The 20993-nt window shown below is 52.0% G+C and overlaps 1 protein-coding gene across 8 annotated transcripts in view; it reads left to right on the top strand.

The window, feature by feature from the left end:
- Positions 1–20569, top strand: part of ERMARD (ER membrane associated RNA degradation) — a 50198-nt gene extending 29629 nt beyond the window's left edge. For 7 of the 8 annotated variants that reach the window (XM_070074566.1, XM_070074569.1, XM_070074567.1 and 4 more), the window contains 8 exons: positions 3656–3724; positions 4846–5019; positions 9502–9585; positions 11089–11165; positions 12944–13066; positions 13423–13641; positions 15958–16071; positions 19716–20569. In XM_070074566.1, the coding sequence (XP_069930667.1) occupies positions 3656–3724; positions 4846–5019; positions 9502–9585; positions 11089–11165; positions 12944–13066; positions 13423–13641; positions 15958–16071; positions 19716–19890 (1035 nt within the window). In that variant the 3' untranslated portion in view covers positions 19891–20569. The remainder of the gene's footprint in view (positions 1–3655; positions 3725–4845; positions 5020–9501; positions 9586–11088; positions 11166–12943; positions 13067–13422; positions 13642–15957; positions 16072–19715) is intronic. The other variant, XM_051828547.2, reaches the window with a different exon arrangement.
- The last annotated feature ends 424 nt before the right edge of the window (positions 20570–20993 follow it).

The following is a 20993-nucleotide window of genomic DNA, read 5'->3' as shown; positions in this document are numbered from 1 at the left end:
TTACCTCCTGTTATGTCCTGTTACCTCCTGCTAGGTGCTGTTACCTCCTGTTATGTCCTGTTACCTCCTGCTAGGTGCTGAAACCTCCTGTTATGTCCTGTTACCTCCTGCTAGGTGCTGTTACCTCCTGTTAGGTGCTGTTACCTCCTGCTAGGTGCTGTTACCTCCTGTTATGTACTGTGATGTACTGTTACCTCCTGTTAGGTGCTGAAACCTCCTGTTATGTCCTGTTACCTCCTGCTAGGTGCTGTTACCTCCTGTTAGGTGCTGTTACCTCCTGCTAGGTGCTGTTACCTCCTGTTATGTACTGTGATGTACTGTTACCTCCTGTTAGGTGCTGTTACCTCCTGCTAGGTGCTGTTACCTCCTGTTAGGTGCTGTTACCTCCTGCTAGATGCTGTTACCTTCTGTTATGTCCTGTTACCTCCTGCTAGGTGCTGTTACCTCCTGTTATGTCCTGTTACCTCCTGCTAGGTGCTGTTACCTCCTGTTATGTCCTGTTACCTCCTGCTAGGTGCTGTTACCTCCTGCTAGGTGCTGTTACCTCCTGTTATGTCCTGTTACCTCCTGCTAGGTGCTGTACCTCCTGTTATATACTGTTACCTCCTGCTAGGTGCTGTTACCTCCTGTTATGTCCTGTTACCTCCTGCTAGGTGCTGTTACCTCCTGTTAGGTGCTGTTACCTCCTGCTAGGTGCTGTTACCTCCTGTTAGGTGCTGTTACCTCCTGCTAGGTGCTGTTACCTCCTGTTAGGTGCTGTTACCTCCTGCTAGGTGCTGTTACCTTCTGTTATGTCCTGTTACCTCCTGCTAGGTGCTGTTACCTCCTGTTATGTCCTGTTACCTCCTGCTAGGTGCTGTTACCTCCTGTTATGTCCTGTTACCTCCTGCTAGGTGCTGTTACCTCCTGCTAGGTGCTGTTACCTCCTGTTATGTCCTGTTACCTCCTGCTAGGTGCTGTTACCTCCTGTTATGTCCTGTTACCTCCTGCTAGGTGCTGTTACCTTCTGTTATATCCTGTTACCTCCTGCTAGGTGCTGTTACCTCCTGTTATGTCCTGTTACCTCCTGCTAGGTGCTGTTACCTGCTGTTATGTCCTGTTACCTCCTGCTAGGTGCTGTTACCTCCTATTATATACTGTTACCTCCTGCTAGGTGCTGTTACCTCCTGTTAGGTGCTGTTACCTCCTGCTAGGTGCTGTTACCTCCTGTTATGTACTGTGATGTACTGTTACCTCCTGTTAGGTGCTGTTACCTCCTGTTATGTCCTGTTACCTCCTGCTAGGTGCTGTTACCTCCTGCTAGGTGCTGTTACCTCCTGTTATGTCCTGTATCCTCCTGCTAGGTGCTGTTACCTCCTGTTATGTCCTGTTACCTCCTGCTAGGTGTTGTTACCTCCTGTTAGGTGCTGTTAACTCCTGTTAGGTGCTGTTACCTCCTGTTAGGTGCTGTTACCTCCTGCTAGGTGCTGTTACCTCCTGTTAGGTGCTGTTACCTCCTGCTAGGTGCTGTTACCTCCTGTTATGTCCTGTTACCTCCTGCTAGGTGCTGTTTCCTCCTGTTATGTCCTGTTACCTCCTGCTAGGTGCTGTTACCTCCTGTTATGTCCTGTTACCTCCTGCTAGGTGCTGTTACCTCCTGCTAGGTGCTGTTACCTCCTGTTAGGTGCTGTTACCTCCTGTTATGTCCTGTTACCTCCTGCTAGGTGCTGTTACCTCCTGTTAGGTGCTGTTACCTCCTGCTAGGTGCTGTTACCTCCTGTTATGTCCTGTTACCTCCTGCTAGGTGCTGTTACCTCCTGTTAGGTGCTGTTACCTCCTGCTAGGTGCTGTTACCTCCTGTTAGGTGCTGTTACCTCCTGCTAGGTGCTGTTACCTCCTGTTAGGTGCTGTTACCTCCTGCTAGGTGCTGTTACCTCCTGTTAGGTGCTGTTACCTCCTGCTAGGTGCTGTTACCTCCTGTTATGTCCTGTTACCTCCTGCTAGGTGCTGTTACCTCCTGTTATGTCCTGTTACCTCCTGCTAGGTGCTGTTACCTCCTGTTAGGTGCTGTTACCTCCTGCTAGGTGCTGTTACCTCCTGTTATGTCCTGTTACCTCCTGCTAGGTGCTGTTACCTCCTGTTATGTCCTGTTACCTCCTGCTAGGTGCTGTTACCTGCTGTTATGTCCTGTTACCTCCTGCTAGGTGCTGTTACCTCCTGTTATGTCCTGTTACCTCCTGCTAGGTGCTGTTACCTCCTGTTATGTCCTGTTACCTCCTGCTAGGTGCTGTTACCTCCTGTTATGTCCTGTTACCTCCTGCTAGGTGCTGTTACCTCCTGTTAGGTGCTGTTACCTCCTGCTAGGTGCTGTTACCTCCTGTTATGTACTGTGATGTACTGTTACCTCCTGTTAGGTGCTGTTACCTCCTGTTATGTACTGTTACCTCCTGTTATGTACTGTTACCTCCTGCTAGGTGCTGTTACCTCCTGTTATGTCCTGTTACCTCCTGCTAGGTGCTGTTACCTCCTGTTATGTCCTGTTACCTCCTGCTAGGTGCTGTTACCTCCTGTTAGGTGCTGTTACCTCCTGCTAGGTGCTGTTACCTCCTGTTATGTACTGTTACCTCCTGCTAGGTGCTGTTACCTCCTGTTATGTCCTGTTACCTCCTGCTAGGTGCTGTTACCTCCTGTTAGGTGCTGTTACCTCCTGCTAGGTGCTGTTACCTCCTGTTATGTCCTGTTACCTCCTGCTAGGTGCTGTTACCTCCTGTTATGTCCTGTTACCTCCTGCTAGGTGCTGTTACCTCCTGTTATGTCCTGTTACCTCCTGCTAGGTGCTGTTACCTCCTGTTAAGTGCTGTTACCTCCTGCTAGGTACTGTTACCTCCTGTTATGTCCTGTTACCTCCTGCTAGGTGCTGTTACCTCCTGTTCCGTACTGTTACCTCCTGCTAGGTGCTGTTACCTCCTGTCATCCACTGTAGAGTGTTTTCTGCATTCTGGGGAAAGGTGACTGTGAAGCTGGTCATTACAGTTGGAGAAATCTCCTGTCACCCATGGGTGGTTCTAGAAGGTGGTGCTTTCATGAAGGGTGACGGACAGGCTGCAGGAGGGACTGAGAGAGAGGCTGTGTAGAGACTTGAGCATTTGGATCATCTTGCCTTTAAGACAACTGTTAGGTTGCTAAGTGTGGTGGATTAATCATGTGCCTGCTTGCCTGCAGAGTTCATTCCATTGGTAGACAACTGGGTCTCTAATCACAACACATTTGGGAGTGTGACGATTGAACAGAGTAGCCTGGTCTGCTCAGGGTAGATCTGCAGGGCTGAGTCGGGGGGTTGGGTTCCGGCAGCTTGCTGTGTGCACACATCCCTACAGAACTTCCAGTTGAAGGTAGTATTGAATTATATATGAATTATATATTATAGTGTTCAGTTGAAGAGTGGTGTTACATTGGTTCCAAGTGAATTAAATGAATGAAGGAGTGTCCCCAAAATGTAGCAACCACTGTTTAGAAAAACATTTTAACCAGTGTAATGACCTTAAAAATGTGTTCGTTTGTGTCTATGTATGTTTGTATGTGTGTTTGGTGTGTGCTTGTGTATCTGTGCATGTGTGTTAGGGTGTGTCTGTGATGTGTCTGAGTTTCACAATTGTGTTTATTTTTGGTGTTTTAGATGTTGGCAAAACACTTGAATGATGGCGAAATCAATCAGCTTCCTCTTTTCCTTGGAGAACCTGCTATGGTAGGTATTGTGTATTTTTCACGATTATTCTTGTGTTTTTGGATGTGATGAGAATGTCCCTGAGGTGGGATTGGTTCTGGCTGTATTGTGCTCAGGAACTGGGTGCTGGAGCCATTGCTGGGCTGTCAGCTCTGTCACCTGTCAGCAGAGCCATGGCTCCAGCGTAGGTCCTGTGCTGATGCAGGTGGATCAGTGTCTTTTCCTAGGCCTCGCTGTTCCCAAGCAGCGTTTGAACTTGTTGGCCATGTGTATTTATACTGTGGAAGGTACTAGGGTCAAATGTGACTGATGAGGCTGGGCGTTGGATGGAAAGAATTACCATGTGGGGCCATTTTCGCTCTGTCTGTTTTCTGTGTTTTGTGACTGTAAATGGGTGTTTGTATGTTTATACCCTGAGAAGTGGCGGACTGAGGCGCTACCTCTGTGCTGATGCTGGCATGACGCCTCGTGCCCTTTGGGCATGCACTTCTGCCACAGCCAATGTGACTGACCCAGCGTGTCGAACGTTCTTCGTTTTCTCTTGTCTTGTATGCTTTTCTACCTCTCATCTAGTATTCTTTGTCATCTCATATCTGACATTCTTTGTCGTCTCTTGCCTAATGCTCTTTTTCGTCTTATGTCTTTTGTCCGTGGGTAGATTTCTAGGTCCAGGGTTTTCTGACCTCTTCCATATAACCCGAGGGAGAGGTCTTGAGCTTAGGCTGTTGATGGAAGAGGCCACTTTGTACTTGGACTTCCAAGATAGAAAAGAGGGATTCTGAAAGAGCACGTGAGGAGAGCATGAGGAGGCACGAGTTCAAGGGCTGTGCTTGCACACGCAGGAGCTGTGATTCCCTCAGTTCCTTTCCTTAGAGGAGGGTAAGGGCGGAAGGAGGAGCTTAACCGAAGCATCGGCGCTATCCTCGCAGCTCTGTCTCCCTTAGTGGTGTCCTTAGAGGGTCCCAGGTGCTCAGAGAGCAGCAGCTCCAGCAGGGCGCCGTGCTCATGTGGCTGGTGCACTCCATCTCTGGGTCCACTTTCTGTTCCAGGCTGTGTCAGGCCTGGCCCTGTATGGGCTGTGGCACTCACTCTCTCTTCTTCCTGGGTTACTAACGAAACATTTTCTGTTTATTTTATGAAAGGACTTTCTCTGGGATTTCCTGAACCATCAGGAGGGTCCCCGGATAAGAGATCACTTAAGCCATGGGGAGATCAACTTACCTGAATTTCCAAAAGAAGTGACCAATCAGTTGCTTGGATTTTCTGTTGTCCTTTTACTGAGGTTTGTTGATGAAGAGCTGTCAGCAGTTTATAAGGTAACGTGCGAGAACAAAAATGATCAGTTAGAATCCTTGCCATTCAGCAATGAAAGAATGTAGTTTATTTTTCAAATCTAATTAGCTGTTAATCTCTTGTTTTAACTTTGAGTTACATGTTCCCCATCAGATCAGGTGGCACCCACCGGTGACTTGATTGCTTGTGTACATGCATTCTCTGTGACACATCTGTCAGTGCTATTTAGTCCAGTCTGGACTCATGCAGAGTCTCATTTCTTGAAATCACATTTGTGTTTAACATGATGCCGAAAACCAAAGAACAAATTATCAAACATCATTAACCAAATATTAGGAAATGTTTATAGCTGTCTCTCTCTCTCCCTTTTTTTTTTAAGATTTATTTCTTTATTTGCAAGTCAGAGTTACACAGAGAGAGGAGAGGCAGAGAGAGAGAGAGGTCTTGCATCCGATGGTTCACTCCCCAATTGGCCGCAATGGCCGCAGCTGTGCCAATCCGAAGCCAGGAGCCAGGAGCTTCTTCTGGGTCTCCCACGTGGGTGCAGGGGCCCAAGGACCTGGGCCATCTTCTACTGTTTTCCCAGGCCATAGCAGAGAGCTGGATCGGAAGTGGAGCAGCCGGGACTCGAACCAGCACCCATGTGGGATGCCAGCACCGCAGGCCAGGGCGTTAACCCACTGTGCCACAGCGCCAGCCCCTGCAGATGTCTCTTAACTGGGGAAGTGGCATTTGCATCTGTCAGTAAGCCAACCCTGTTGTTATTGCAGAACACAGGGTTTGGAATGCTTGTACGGATATTTTAATATTTTGTTCACATTCTACTTAGGATAGTCATCTTAAAAAATTGTTTAAAAGTTCAGAAAATAAAGAAAAGTAAGTGTAAAAAATGGAATCCTCTGGTACCCATCTCCCAGAAACACCTACTGCCAGTAACTGGACGTCTTTCCCACATACGCCACTGTGTTTTTGGCGTCTTTGTTCCGCCTCACTCTTTCATGGCTGTCTGGCACTCCTTCCCACAAGTGTCTTATTTACCCTCCACTGATGGTGGAAGCACTTTCCTGGTCTGGAAAGTTCCCAGCTGTGGTGCTGAAGTGGACATCTTTGTTCATTTGGGAACTTGTGTAAGCAAATTTGTAAAAGTCAAGTTCTAAGGCACAAGATATCAATAAGGCCTTGGTTTGTTTTGTTGTGTCATTAATTTGTTTTTATTTGTTTGGGAGGCAGAGAGAGTTCGTTCCTATTTGCTGCTTTGGTCTCCAAATGCCTGTGATGATGGGGATGGGCCCAGCTGAAGCCAGGAGCAGGGAACATAATCAGGGTCCCAAGTGGCAGACTTGAGCCATTACCACAGCCTCCCAGGGTGCACGTTAGCAGGAGCTGGGAGCCTAGTGTTCAACCCGGGTGCTCTGACGCGGGACATGAGCACCTTGACCATAAGGCCAAATGTGTGCCCCACAGCCTTGTTTTTCTGGTGGTTGCTGTCATGTGTTGGGTCGGTAGTTGTTCTTCCGTGAACTGCCTGGCCCTGTTTGGTTTGGTTTATTTTCCCTTGGTGTGTCACCCTTATCTGGCATTTTCAGTGTACGGTCCATGTTGCTTCGACTCTTTGTGTTTTTGGCTTCTTTATTTGGAGTCATTCTTAAACATTTCTTTGCTTTCCACAATTATAAATATATTTTCTTCCTAGTACTTTTTTTGTTTGTTTTTTTTTTTTTTTTCCTTTAATTTAAATCTTTTGACCAGCTGGAATTTATCTCATGTGGGAGATGAATCCAGCTTTGCCAGCAAGTTTGGGCCCAGTGGAGAGGCAGGCAGCCTCTGTGTCTGGTGCACGTAGACACGGCTGGCCTGGGGGCCTGGGCTCTTCACTGAAGCTTCTGGAAGCTTTGCTTTCCAGAATTTTCCCGCTGGCTCCCTAATTCTTTATTTACCTATTTTATTTGAAAGTCAGAGACATCTCCCATCTTCTGGCTCACTCTCCAAAGGCCAAAGGCCAAAGGCCAAGGAGATAAACACCACACCCTGGGTCTCCCATATCAGTGACAGGGACCCAACATCTTGAGCCAGCACTGCTGCCGTCCAGGGTCCACAATAGCGGGAGATGGAATAGGCAGCAGAGGGAGGGAGGAGGAGGAGGGAGAGGGAGGAGGGAAGAGGGAGAGGGAGGAGGAGGAGGGAGAGGGAGGAGGAGGAGGGAGAGGGAGGAGGAGGGAAGAGGGAGAGGGAGAGGGAGGAGGAGGAGGAGGGAGAGGGAGAGGGAGGAGGAGGACAGAGAAGGAGAGGGAGGGAGAAGGGAGAGGGAAGAGGGGAGAGGGAGGAGGAGGAGGGAGAGGGAGGAGGGAGGAGGAGAAGGGAGAGGGAGGAGGAGAAGGGAGAGGGAGGAGGGAGAGGGAGGAGGGGAGAGGGAGGAAGAAGAGGGAGGAGGGAGAGGGAAGAGGGGAGAGGGAGGAGGAAGAGGGAGGAGGGAGAGGGAAGAGGGGAGAGGGAGGAGGGAGAGGGAGGAGGGAGAGGGAAGAGGGGAGAGGGAGGAGGGAGAGGGAGGAGAAGGAGGGAAAGGGAGAAGGAGGAGGGAGGGGGAGAGGGAGGAGGGAGAGGGAGGAGGAGGAAGAAGAGGGAGGAGGGAGAGGGAGGAGGAAGGGAGGGGGAGGGAGAGGGAGAGGGAGGGAGGGAGGGGAGAGGGAGGGGGAGAGGGAGGAGGGAGGAGGAGGAGGGAGAGGGAGGGAGGAGGGGAGGGGAGGAGGGAGGAGGAGGGAGAGGAGGGAGGAGGGAAGGAGGAGGAGGAGGAGGGAGGAGGGAGGAGGGAGGGGGAGGAGGGAGGAGGGGGAGAGGAGGGAGGGAGGGAGGAGGGAGGAGGAGGAGGGAGGAGAGGAGGGAGGGAGGAGGAGGGAGGAGGGAGGGAGGAGGGAGGAGGGAGGAGAGGGGAGGGAGGGGAGGGAGGAGGGAGGAGGAGGGGAGGGAGAGGGATGAGGAGGAGGAGGGAGAGGAAGGGAGGAGAGGGAAAGGGAGGGAGGAGGAGGGAGAGGGAGGAGGAGGGAGAGAGGAGGAGGAGGGAGGGGAGGGAGGGGAGAGGGAGGGAGGAGGGGAGGAGAGGGGGGAGGAGGAGGGACAGGAGGAGAGGGAGGGAGAGGGAGGAGGAGGAGAGAGAGGGAGGCAGGCAGTATAGGATTTATGTGTCCTAAACTATGTTTTATTTAAGCTGAACCAGACACCCAACCCATTGTTCTTTAATTCTCACTATTCTGTGTGAACATTACTGTAGTTAAACACAGACCACACATCCCCTAGCTCACCCAAAACCAACCAAACAAAAAGGACTGTGCTCCTATGGATCAATTTAGAAATAATGGCATTTTTACACTATTGAAAATTATTTGGAAACATAATGTCTTCAACTTAACATCTGCTCTTGCACTCCTCATGCCCCAGCCCCCTGTCCTGAGTGATTCCTTCCTCCTGCAGGTACCCCCTGTGCCCCAGCCCCTTCTGAGTGCCCCTCGTGCCCCAGCCCCACTTCCTGAGTGACTCCTCCCTCCTGCAGATGGCTGGTCCTGTCTCAGCCTCCTCTCTTAAGAAGTCGTCCATCCTTGATGTTCACTACGTGGGCCCCTTTTTACATTCCTTATTCGGTTCTCTGCCTCCCCTCCCCCACCTGCCTGTCATTGCCTCCCCTGGAAAGTGCTGGCTCTGACCAGTGTCTCTGCCGTGATTCTCTCTGTTCTCGGCATAGCAACCAGCATGAGCCTCTCACAAACACTTCAGTTCTCTGCTCGAAGTCCACCGTCCCCTACCTGCTTCCCCCCACCCGGCCAGAACAGATTTCTAAGGGCACTGTCGAGCGCTCTCTCAGGGTGGATGTGTAGGTGGGTGGGTGTGAGGCAGCACGTCTCCTCTGTAGTTGTCTTATGGCTGTTTTGGTTATTTTGTGCCGCTGAGATTCCTGGTTCCTGCTTGTTAGGTTTGCCAACTGTCTGTCAGTCCCCTGACTTTTCTTTTTGTTTCTAGTAGGTTTCGGTTGTGGACTGGGATTATCCAGTTACATCAGCTGCAAATGCTGTTTGTACTTTTTTCAGTATATGTTTAGCAACACAACATTTAACTCAACTTTACATGATTATCACTATGAAATTCTCTTAATTGTGTTAATACAGTGTTTAAATGATCGCTTCTTAGTTTTTTTAGGCAAGTATTAGATTTTTCAGTTTGGAATCTCTTCCTTATGTGTCTGTAATTTTGTTGCATTGTGGATGAAGGGTGGTTGAGGCCTTTGCAAATTATTGTTAATCAGCTTCATTTAAAATCATTTTGTGGGCTGTCATCGAGCTATTTGACTCCCATATCAAGTCCATTTTTATGAAAAGTATTGTTTTGTTATAGGTGAATAGAATTACTTGAGAGAGGATAGTAAGAACTGCGTACTCTCAGTGACCTGCCATTCAATAAAATAGAACTAAAAGCCTAATTAGAAATTGTAGTAACTAATGTCTGCTCTTTTCTAATAGGAAAAAGCATCAATAAAGTCATTGATAAGTCTTGCAGAAGGCTATAGTTCTCACTGCCATCCGATTTCCCAGCTTAAAAAGCAGGTATGCTGAAGGTCAAATGCTTGGGAGAGGGGTTTGTGTGAGTCTTTGTCAGGAGGGCTGGGGGTGCCCCGGCAAGCAGAGTGTAGCCCGTGCACCACCAGCTGTGTGACCCTGGCCGGGTTGCTCAGAGTCTCCGGGCCTCTGTGGCTCAGCTCCTGTGTCTAACGGTTGATGGTGATGGCTGGGTGTTTTTGGCAAGTGGATGAGTGCTGGCAAGGGTCTGGTGTAGTGCCGTGGAGGCTGTTAGCGTCCTACCCAACTGAGCCAGGGCAGTAGCAGACTGTCAGTGGCGAGGGATGGCCTTTCCTTTTTCTGTAGAAAACCAGTGCTTGTTAACTTAGAAACTCCCACAGACAGCAAACTGAAGTTCTCCTGCCAGGAGGCTCCAATTTGGAAACTGTCTGAGGTGCTGCGTCTGTATGAGGCATAGTGCAGGGCAGGAGAGGGCCGTCCCCAGGAACCAAGGACTCGGGGCTGGAACGTGGACGCCCCCCAGTGAGATGCCCTCTCCAAGGAAGCTGTGAAGTCAGCGCAGGTGGTTGGGGGAGCTCTCAAAGGCAACTTAGTGGAACGGAGCTTGGAGAAGGCCATGGCCTGACCAGTGGTGTCCTCGGAAAGTACCGTCAGGGAGAGCATTCCCAGGGCGTCAGCATCCACGACTGCTTGCGGGAAGGATTCCTCAAGTCCTAGGGTCAGGCGGTTCTGTTGGGAGCCAGTGAACCTGGCTGTTCTGGTTTGGTGGCTGCGCTGCAGCTAACTTTGCTCCCAGGAAGTCACCCAGAGCTGGGAGCGCCAGGGCCAGCACTGGGGAGAAGGCAGTGAGGAGTGAGAGTGAAAGAAGCTCGCTGAAGCAGGCTTTTCCCTCGACCTGAGCTGCCCAGGCTCCCGGGCTCCCTTGCGCTCCTGACTGTCCTTTCCCTGTCCGAGAGGCCTCCCCTTCCCCACTGCCCTGCGTCCATCACGCGTCCTTTCCTTTCAGCTGTTCCACACTCTGCCGTGGGACCGATCACCCAGCTCAGTGGTGTCAGCAGCCCATGTTCAGCTCACCTTCGGGTCGGCTCTGACGAGGAATCTGTCATGGAGCTGCAGCCCTCACAGCTCTGCTGTGTGGGTGACCCATCAGAGAATGCTGGACGCTGGCTGGAGGCCTGTGGGCACCAGTGCTGCTTTGTTCTACAGATATGTCCCTGGATGATGGCAGCTTCAGCCAAGCCCGGGGCCCTGGGAACCAGGGGAGGCCCATCTCCAGGTCAGAAGGGTTGGCAGCGGCATTGGCAGCCCTAGACGTTAACCACCCACTGCCCTGGGTGGTGGCAGCAGCTGTTGCTCATGGAGTATGTTGGACACCTGAGACCACCATCAGGTTCTAAGATGTTACAGGACTGTAACGGTTTACAAACATTGTTTTTCTAGAGATGGAGTTAGCATCTGTAATAGCCTGAACACACACTTCCTAGGATGTTACTACGAAAACGTTACAAGTGAGTAAATGTTTCCTCCCAGGTGCTGAGCTGTGAGGAGAAGATCAGGATCTGGCCTCTGCTGCCTTTGCCCGAGGAGAACACTTGGGAAGCAGGCAGGTGGGTGTTATCCAGGGGCCCTAGCGTTAGAGCCACTGAGAGCAGTCAGGGGCCGTCACCTGGGGCAGGCAGACCTGGGGGCTGTCACTTACAGTCACCTTCAAAAGTGTTTCCTGAGGCAAGTGTTTGGCTCAGCTGCTGGCTGTTGGCTGGGATGTGTGCATCCCGTGTCAGAGGGCCTGGGTTTGAGTCCCAGCTCAGCTCCCAGCTCTAGCTCCCAGCTATGCATGCCCTAGGAGGCAGCAGGTGATGACTTAAGTCATTGATTCCCTGCCACCCACACGAGAGACCAGATTGAGTCCCTGGCTCCTGTCTTTGGGCTGACATAGCCCCACCTGTTGTGGGCATTCAGGGAATAAACTAGTAGATAGGAATTCTGTCTGTCCCTGTAGTTTCTGTCTCTCTGCCTCTCAAAATTTAAAAATGGAAGTGTTTCCTTACCCACAAGGCTGCTGGAGGAGTAGGAGAAAGGATCACTGGGTCCTGTGGGCTGTGCAGGGGGAGGTGGAGGTGGTGCTGGGTCCCATGGGCTGTGCAGGGGGAGGTGGAGGCAGCGCTGGGTCCCGTGGTCTGTGCAGGGGGAGGTGGAGGCGGCGCTGGGTCCCATGGGCTGTGCAGGGGGAGGTGGAGGCAGTGCTGGGTCCCGTGGGCTGTGCAGGGGGAGGTGGAGGTGGCGCTGGGTCCCATGGGCTGTGCAGGGGGAGGTGGAGGCAGTGCTGGGTCCCGTGGGCTGTGCAGAGGGAAGTGGAGGCAGTGCAGGGTCCCATGGGCTGTGCAGGGGGAGGTGGAGGCAGTGCTGGGTCCCGTGGGCTGTGCAGAGGGAGGTGGAGGCAGTGCAGGGTCCCGTGGGCTGTGCAGGGGGCGGTGGAGGCAGCGCTGGGTCCCGTGGGCTGTGCAGGGGGAGGTGGAGGTGGTGCTGGGTCCCATGGGCTGTGCAGAGGGAGGTGGAGGCAGTGCAGGGTCCCGTGGGCTGTGCAGGGGGCGGTGGAGGCAGCGCTGGGTCCCGTGGGCTGTGCAGGGGGAGGTGGAGGCAGTGCTGGGTGTGACAGCCATCAGGGCGGGGCCCTTGCACAGACAGCACAGGAATGCAGGTTTTGTGGAATCACTGAGAGCTGTCCTGTATATGAGGAGAATGGGGTTCTGCAGGTTAGGGGAAAGTGGGATCGAGGTAGAAGTTTTGGATCATGGAATGTAGCTGACCTGTTTGTTGGGTAGGCACGATCCTTGCTGACTCTCAGGTCTTCTGTGTCTGTGTGGCACATTGGCAGACTGCATCGTTATTTATACTGCTGTCTCTGATTGTGGCTTGTTTCATTTTATATTTGGGGAAACCAAGTTTCAGCTCAGTGAACCATTAAAGTAAACAGTGGTTTGCATAGTGGCCAATGTGTGCATTTTTGCAATTGTCATATATTCTTTTTTTTTTTTTTTTTCTTTTTTCTTGACAGGCAGAGTTAGTGAGAGAGAGAAAGGTCTTCCTTTTCCGTTGGTTAACCCCCCAAATGGCCGCCACGGCCGGCATGCTGCGCTGATCTGAAGCCAGGAGCCAGGTGCTTCTCCTGGTCTCCCATGAGGTGCAGGGCCCAAGGACCTGGGCCATCCTCCACTGCACTCCCTGGCCACAGCAGAGAGCTGGCCTGGAAGAGGGGCAACCGGGACAGAATCCGGCGCCCCAACCGGGACCAGAACCCGGGGTGCCGGCGCCGCAGGCAGAGGATTAGCCCAGTGAGCCACGGCGCCGGCCTGTCATGTGTTCTTAAATGTGTTCTGTCTTTCAGATTAGAAGGTGATGCTGAAGCAAGTGCCTGCAACTCTTTGATTACGCAGATTCTGGAAGAGCTGTACCGCCATGCGCCCGAACATTGTGTGTGTGGGAACTCACAGTATTCTGCCCCTGAGAAGTAAGCGCTAGGGCCTGCTCTGAGTTACGAAACATACACTAACCAAACCCGGGGAGTTAGCTTAACTGTATTCTGTTTACCTCTGTAAGCTTGGTAGCTGCGGTGGAATTCCCAAACCCGGGGAGTTAGCTTAACTGTATTCTGTTTACCTCTGTAAGCTTGGTAGCTGCGGTGGAATTCCCACTGTTACTGCTGTGGGAGGAATGCCTGGATGAGCTGTGACACACCTGCAAAAGGCGTGATGTGTCTGATGAGACACAGATGCACAGTGTTCACGGTTGTGTGACTGCAGTGCGGGTGGTGTGTGCAGCGCTCGTGGCAGGCGGTGTCCCCTGAAAGCTGTGCTTGGTTTGCAGGTGGCACCGGCTGCTCGGTGAACTCTGCCGGATGCGTGTTCCCACGCTGTTCTGCCCCAGGAATGTCGTTGAGGTGCTGGTTGTGCTGCGAAGCATCTGCTCCCAGTGCCAGCGCGTGTCTGGCCAGGTGATTGCCTCTGCAGAGCTGAGGCACAGGCAGTGGCTGGAGAGGAGGCTGCGGTCCCGCCAGCGGCAGAACTACGTGCGCATGGCGAGCAGGTGTGGCCCTGTCTTCTGCAGAAGCACTGTTGGGTCGGCTCGTACCTTTGGATGTAGTCCTGGCCTTACTTTCAGGGAGACACTTATTTTCAGAGACAGCTATGGACGTGTTATTTTAAAAATACAATCTGCCAAGGGCCGGCATTGTGGTGTAATGGGTTAAGCCACTGCCTGCAATACCAGCATCCCATATGGGCGTTGGTTCGAGTCCTGGCCATTCCACTTTTGATTCAGCTCCCTGCTAATGCACCTGGGAAAGAGGAAGATGGCCCAAGTGCTTGGTCCTCTGCACCCACGTAGGATACCTGGAAGAAGCTCCAGGCTCCTGGTTTCGGCCTGGCACAACCCTGGCTGGCCATTGTGGCCATTTGGAGAGTGAACCAATGTTTGGAAGATCTCTCTGTCTCTCTATATTTCTCTCTTATCCTTCCCTCTATAAACCTGCCTTTAAAATAAATAAAAATAAATCTTAAAAAGATTTGTTTTTTTTTTTGTTTGTTTTTTTTTTTTTTTTAAAAAGTCTGCTGTTTTGGTGTATGGGCATGTATGTTCCACTACTCTGATTAAGATTAACTTGAGTTTGTCTCCACTTGCAGGGTATATTTCAGAATGTGCTATTCTTTTTTTTTAAGATTTATTTTGTTTTTTTTTTTTGTTTTTTTTTATTTTTTATTTATTTATTTTTTTTTTTGACAGGCAGAGTGGACAGTGAGAGAGAGAGACAGAGAGAAAGGTCTTCCTTTGCCGTTGGTTCACCCTCCAATGGCCGCCGCGGCCAGCGCGCTGCGGCCGGCACACCGCGCTGATCCGATGGCAGGAGCCAGGAGCCAGGTGCTTTTCCTGGTCTCCCATGGGGTGCAGGGCCCAAGCACCTGGGCCATCCTCCACTGCACTCCCTGGCCACAGCAGAGGGCTGGCCTGGAAGAGGGGCAACCGGGACAGAATCCGGCGCCCCGACCGGGACTAGAACCCGGTGTGCCGGCGCCGCTAGGCGGAGGATTAGCCTAGTGAGCCGCGGCGCCGGCCCTTAAGATTTATTTTGAAAGGCAGAGAGTTACAGAGAGGAAGAGGCAGACAGAGAGAGAATGAGAGAGAGATCTTCCATTTGCTAGTTCACTTCCCCAGATGGCCACAATGGCTGGATCTGGGTTGATCTGAAGCCAGGAGCCTGGAGCTTCTTCCAGGTCTCCCATATGGTTGTGGGGGCCCAAGGACTTGAGCCGTCTTCTACCACTTTCCTAGGCCATAGGAGGGAGCTGGGTTGGAAGTGGAGCAGCTAAGACAAACCGGTGCCCATATGGGTTATCAGCACTGCAGTCAGTGACTTTACCTGGTACACTGTAGTACCAGCCCCAGAATGTGCTATATGAAGAAGGGACCATTTGGCACAAATCTCTAGTACTTGGAGTTGATTAGTGTGTGTATCTGCATTTTAAAGCTTTATTTATTTGAAAGAGCAGTAGAGATCCTCCTCCTACTGGTTCACTCTCCAAATGGCTGCAGTGGCCAGGACTGAGCCAGACTGAAGCCAGGAGCTAAGAAGTCCATCTGGGTCTCCTTCCTGGTGGCAGAGGTCCCAGCACTTGGGCCGTCGTCTTCTGCCTTGCCAGGCACATCAGCAGGAAGCTGGACCTGCTGTGGAGCACCGGTACTTGAACCTGAGTTCCTGGTATGGACTGCTGGGTCACAGCTGTGGCTTAACCCGCTGTGCCACAGCACTGTCCCAGCGTCTTTATTTCTGAGGGTTGTAATGGGTCTTGCTGCCTTGCCTTCCCAAAAGGTGATGTTCATTTATGTTCTTAGTGGCAACTTATGAGAAAATTTTCCTTGTGAAAGTGGAAAACATGTTTCTGAAATATTAATCCGTCTTAGAACAATTTTAAAATGCCTCCACCCGTTTCACGGGGAAGATGAGACCGTAGTTTGATTTGAGTTTGAGTCTGATGACACCGAGCACGTTCTGATACTTACGCTTTTGTTTTCCCTTGAAGCCCACAGTGAGCATCCTTTGCTGGATGTGAGGTTGTAGGAAAGAGACCGACAGGCAGCAGAGGGCAGAGAGCCGATGGAAGGGGCCACATGCAGACCCAGCTGCCCCTGTGTCCTCTGAGAGCAGAGGAGTGAAGAGTGAGGAGGTGCTGGGCGTGGCCAAGGACACAGGGCTGCCCTCAGCTCCCTGCCCTGCTGCAGGCCCAGGGCCAGTCAGGGACTGCCAGCGGGGTTTGGACCTAAGGGTGCTGGGAGAAGGCGTTGGTTAGGCTGAATGTGCGTTTCCTGGGAAGGTGCCAAATGCTGATGTGCGCTCATTTGTCTCAGTATCAGGCTTCTGTCTCCTGTGCTTTACCTGATGTTACTGCTCATTGCGCTGGAATTGGCTAACATTCATGTGGTTCTTGGAAAAGATACTTCTGAATATCAGCACTACCTCAGGTAAGTGTGTCATGTGTGAAATAAACCATGTTTTGTTATTTTAAAGTATTTTAATTTCTGTTAGTTATTTTTCTTGGTAATTATTTTATTAACCTTCATAGATTCTGACAGGCCCTTAGCTAATCTTTGTGACTTTGGGTGCTTGTAAGTTTGTGACCATGTGAGACTGACACCTGTGCAGGTAGTTCTGAAAACTGAGCATGCCTACAGGCAGATCCTGAGTCTGCAGTAACAGTGATGACCGGAGGGGTGGGGGGAGGTCTGCGGGAACAGTGCTGGAGAGGAGCCGAGGGTGCTGTCACCTGGCACCTCTGCAGAGCGTCCGGAGGCGGGGCCACAGGGCCTTCTCTGCCATGTCCAGATGGCTGAGACCAGACTTGTGGTGTAGCCAGCACTTTCACCTGTGGGAAGCCTACGCTTTGTGACCCTCCAGGCCTAGGGACCTGAAAGTTACATAACACTTGGGTGACCCACTGCAGAGAGGGCTGTGGCTTGTGTTGTGAGACTGACTTTAAATTGACGCTTTGTGAGTAGCAGGAAGCTGGACACAGGCTTAAAATGTGGCATTTTAGGGAGAGAAGCACAGGATCATTGAGAGTGAGTGACACGTGTACAGTGTTAGAGGTCGGCATCTGTGGGTCAGGGTTCTCACCCTGGGCACTAGCACATCTGCATAGACCCCCACTGAGAGTGAGTGACACGCGTACAGTGTTAGAGGTCGGCGTCTGTAGGTCAGGGTTCTCACCCTGGGCACTAGGACATCTGCATAGACCCCCACTGAGAGTGAGTGACACGCGTGTACAGTGTTAGAGGTCAGCATCTGTGGGTCAGGGTTCTCCCCTGGGCACTAGGACATCTGCATAGACCCCCACTGAGAGTGAGTGACACACATGTACAGTGTTAGAGGTCAGCATCTGTGGGTCAGGGTTCTCACCTGGGCACTAGCACATCTGCATAGACCCCCACTGAGAGTGAGTGACACGTGTACAGGGTTAGAGGTCGGCATCTGTGGGTCAGGATTCTCACCCTGGGCACTAGCACATCTGCATAGACCCCCACTGAGAGTGAGTGACACGTGTACAGTGTTAGAGGTCGGCATCTGTGGGTCAGGGTTCTCCCCTGGGCACTAGGACATCTGCATAGACCCCCACTGAGAGTGAGTGACACATGTACAGTGTTAGAGGTCAGCATCTGTGGGTCAGGGTTCTCACCTGGGCACTAGCACATCTGCATAGACCCCCACTGAGAATGAGTGACACGCGTGTACAGGGTTAGAGGTCGGCGTCTGTGGGTCAGGGTTCTCACCCTGGGCACTAGGACATCTGCATAGACCCCCACTGAGAGTGAGTGACACACGTGTACAGTGTTAGAGGTCGGCGTCTGTGGGTCAGGGTTCTCCCCTGGGCACTAGAACATCTGCATAGACCCCCACTGAGAGTGAGTGACACTCGTGTACAGGGTTAGAGGTCGGCGTCTGTGGGTCAGGGTTCTCCCCTGGGCACTAGGACATCTGCGTAGGATCATTCTGAGGGGAGATGCTGTCCTGTTCACAGTGGAAAGCTGAGTGGCCTCCCTACCTCTACCCACTGGACTCCAGTGGCTCCCCCAGCTGTCCCTGGGGGCCATATTGCCCCCACTGAGAACTACGTGTTGGACAAATGGACAAAGGGTCTGTGGACTTGGATTGTTTTATTATTTTTTTAAAGATTTATTTATTTATTTGAAAGTCAGAGTAAGAGAGAGAAAGACAGAAAGTATCTTTCATCTGCTGGTTCACTCCCCAGATGGCTGCAGTGCCCAGGGCTGGGCCAGGCTGAAGCCAGGAGTCAGGCGCTTCCTCCAGGGCTCCCACGTGGGTTTAGGGGCCCAGGCACTTGAGCCATCTTCTACTGCTTTCCCAGGCACGTTAACAGAGAGCTGTACAGGAAGTGGAGCAGCCATATCTTCAATTCGTACCATGTGGCATGCTGGCATTGCAGGCAGTGGCTTTACCCTTATGTCACAATGCCAGCCCCATTGTTTTTATTCTTTTAACTTCCCTTTGGATATGAACATTTTCAAGGTACAAAATTGAAAAAACATTTCAATTTCTTGGGGCACCTTGAGGAGAACCCAGAGAAAATAAGAATGACATTTATTCTTATCTGTCAGAGGTAAGCCTCTGTTCCCACTTGGTGAGTATCTTCAAGGAGAAACTTTGTATAGCAGTGGCTGTCGGGGCTCCCTGGAGCTGAGCCTCCACTGTGCAGGGACTGCTCCCCTGTTCCCAGGCAGGCTGCAGAGCTAAACACCACCGGGTCTGTTTCTGGTCTGTTTCTGTTTATTCAGAGCTCTTCTGGAATTGTTACATCATTTAAAATACCTGGGGATGGGGCAGACCTGTGGCCTAGCATGTTAAGCCACTGCCTCCCTCGCGGCATCCCATATGGGTTCCAGTTTGAGTCCTGGCTGCTCCACTTCCAGTCCAGCTGTCTGCTGATGTGTCTGGGAAAGCAGTGGAAGATGGCCCAGGTGCTTGGGTCCCTGCACCAATGTGGGAGACCCAGAAGAAGCTCCTGGCTCCGGGCTTCAGACTGGCCCAGCTCTGAAGTGTGGCCTTTTGGGGAGTGAACCAGTGGATGGAAGGTCTCTCGCTCGCTCGCTCTCTGCCTTTCCCTCTCCCTCCCATCCCTGTAACTATGCCTTTCAAGTAAAATAAATAAATCTTTAAAAAAACAAAAACACCTGGGGCTGGAGCTGTGGTGCAGCAGGTTAAGTGGCCACTCGGATGTTGGCATCCAATCAGAATTTCAGGTAGAGTCTCCGAGGCTGTGCCTCTGATCCAGCTCCCTGCTAATGGCCTAGGGAGGCAGCAGCAGATGGCCCAAATACATAGGTCCCTGCTACCCACGTGGGAGACCTAGACAGAATTTTTGGCTCCTGGCTTTGGCCTGGCCCAGCCCTAGCCCTTGCTGCCATTTGGGGAGTGAACCAGTGAGTGGAAGATCTCTCTCTTTCTTTCTCTCTCTCTCTCTTTCCATGTTGCTGTGACTTTCAAATGAATAAATACATTTTTTTTTAAATCATGCCAGTTTTGGGAAGTAGCCATCAGAAGGTCCTTGGGTTTTGTACAGCCTTTGGGAGCTCCTCTGGTGACCACCAGCACTCACATCTGAGCATCTTGCTCTTCCCTTATTTGTCTTCTCATATTCTCATTTTGTAGTATTTGTCTTAGTCTGTTTCCTGTTGCTGTAACAGAGTACCCGAAGCTGGGTCATTTATAAAGAAAAGTTCCTTTCATTGTTGGAGGCTGGAAGCCCAAGAGCATGGTGCCTGTGCTGAGGGCCTGGTGCGCCTCGTCTTAGGACAGAGCAGAGGGCAAATGGGCGTGTGCAGCGGGCGGCCTTCCTGTGCGGCCACTGCTCCCGAGGGGGGCCCAGCCCTGGGAGAAAGGCACGCACCCTCCTGGGGCCCTGCAGTGGTTCCACTGTTTCTGAGCAGACAAACCATCGTCAGACTAGAGCGCTTTCCTTCTTTTTGAATCCTCAGACAAACATAAGCAGAACTGACTTCCGGGGTAATTCCAAGAATGAAAAGAAGACATTTAAATCACCAAAGCGTTTGTATTTGAATGGATAAAGAAACGTCATTCATGTTTTCAACAGGTTCTTAAAATCCATCCTGCAGTACACTGAGAACCTGGTGGTCTACACCAGCCAGGACAAGAACAAGTGGAATGAAGCTGTCAGTCTTACACATACAGCTTTGTTGAAGATTTGGACTTTCAGTGAGTCGAAACAAATGTTAATACACCTAGCTAAGAACCCGCAAGTGAAGTAGTCTAGTGGAAGCATGTGTAAGTAGGGTGCTGTTGGTTCTAACAGAGCCCCAGTGTGAGCGGCCAGCAGGAGTGCAGTGGGTTGCGGGGACGTGATCGGCCCAGGCTGTCTTTCCCCACAGTTGTCGGATTCGCCCTCCCTGGGCTGTCGAGCTCGGGCGGGCTGCTGTCTTGATCACACGGCTGCAGCAACCTTGGCTGTGCGGCCCCGGAAGATGCCACTCGGAGGACGGCAGAGCCACCCTTCACTCACTGGCTTCCCTGTGGCCAGCACCCAGACGTCCACCCTGGCCTGCCACGGGGCGAGAAGCATGGACTTGGGCCATGAGGGCCCATCGCTGGAGCTGGGGATGCAGTGGGTGCCGTGAGGCCTTGCGGGCAAGCCCTGGGGTGGGGCGGTTCCTGGAGGGTGAGGCCTGTGGGCTCAGGTGCCTCAGAGAATCGTGGCTGCTCCTTATCTGCCCTCGAACCTCCTTGGCACGTGGAGCCTGCAGCTGTCCAAGGGAGGATGTGCTGGGACGTGCATTCGGCTCTAGGGAGCCCCTTGGGGTGGTGGATGCCATGTGACAACAGACAGTCGGGCACGTGCTGTCCACTCCTTTGTCAGCTCACACCTAACCGCCCCCCACCCCACCCCCTTAAACCATACTTCCAGGTAAAAGTAAAAACAGTGTGCTCCCAGCTGATGTGATCCGACTTCCTTTGTGCGGTTGGGGATTCTTCATCCTCTTCTCCAGTGTAGACACAAAATCCACATGTCAGCGTGTGCATGTCTTGGGGTGTTCTTTCACGGCCCAGCCACAGCCCCCCGGGACACTGTCCGCCAAGTGCTGGGCAGTAGGGCCGCCGCCAACACTCCTGCACTTCGTGCTGGCCGACGGAAAGGCTGACAGGTGCATCTCCTTGCCAGGGCAGTGGGCAACGAGCAGAGCCGCTGGTCTGGGCCTGGTGCTCTGGCAGGGGCTGGCGGCTTAACTAGCGTAGCTTTTTCTAGGACCCATTTACTCCCGGCCTCTCAGCCCTGTTAGTTGTGGTTCATCTGCTGGTGTGACCCCACCTCATGCCTGAAGGATCTTTCCTGTGAGTCCTTGTAGCGTAGCTTTAG

Source organism: Oryctolagus cuniculus, chromosome 5 (assembly GCF_964237555.1).
Source record: "Oryctolagus cuniculus chromosome 5, mOryCun1.1, whole genome shotgun sequence".
Classification (NCBI taxonomy): Eukaryota; Metazoa; Chordata; class Mammalia; order Lagomorpha; family Leporidae; genus Oryctolagus; species Oryctolagus cuniculus.
This window is presented reverse-complemented; position numbering and strand designations above follow the sequence as displayed.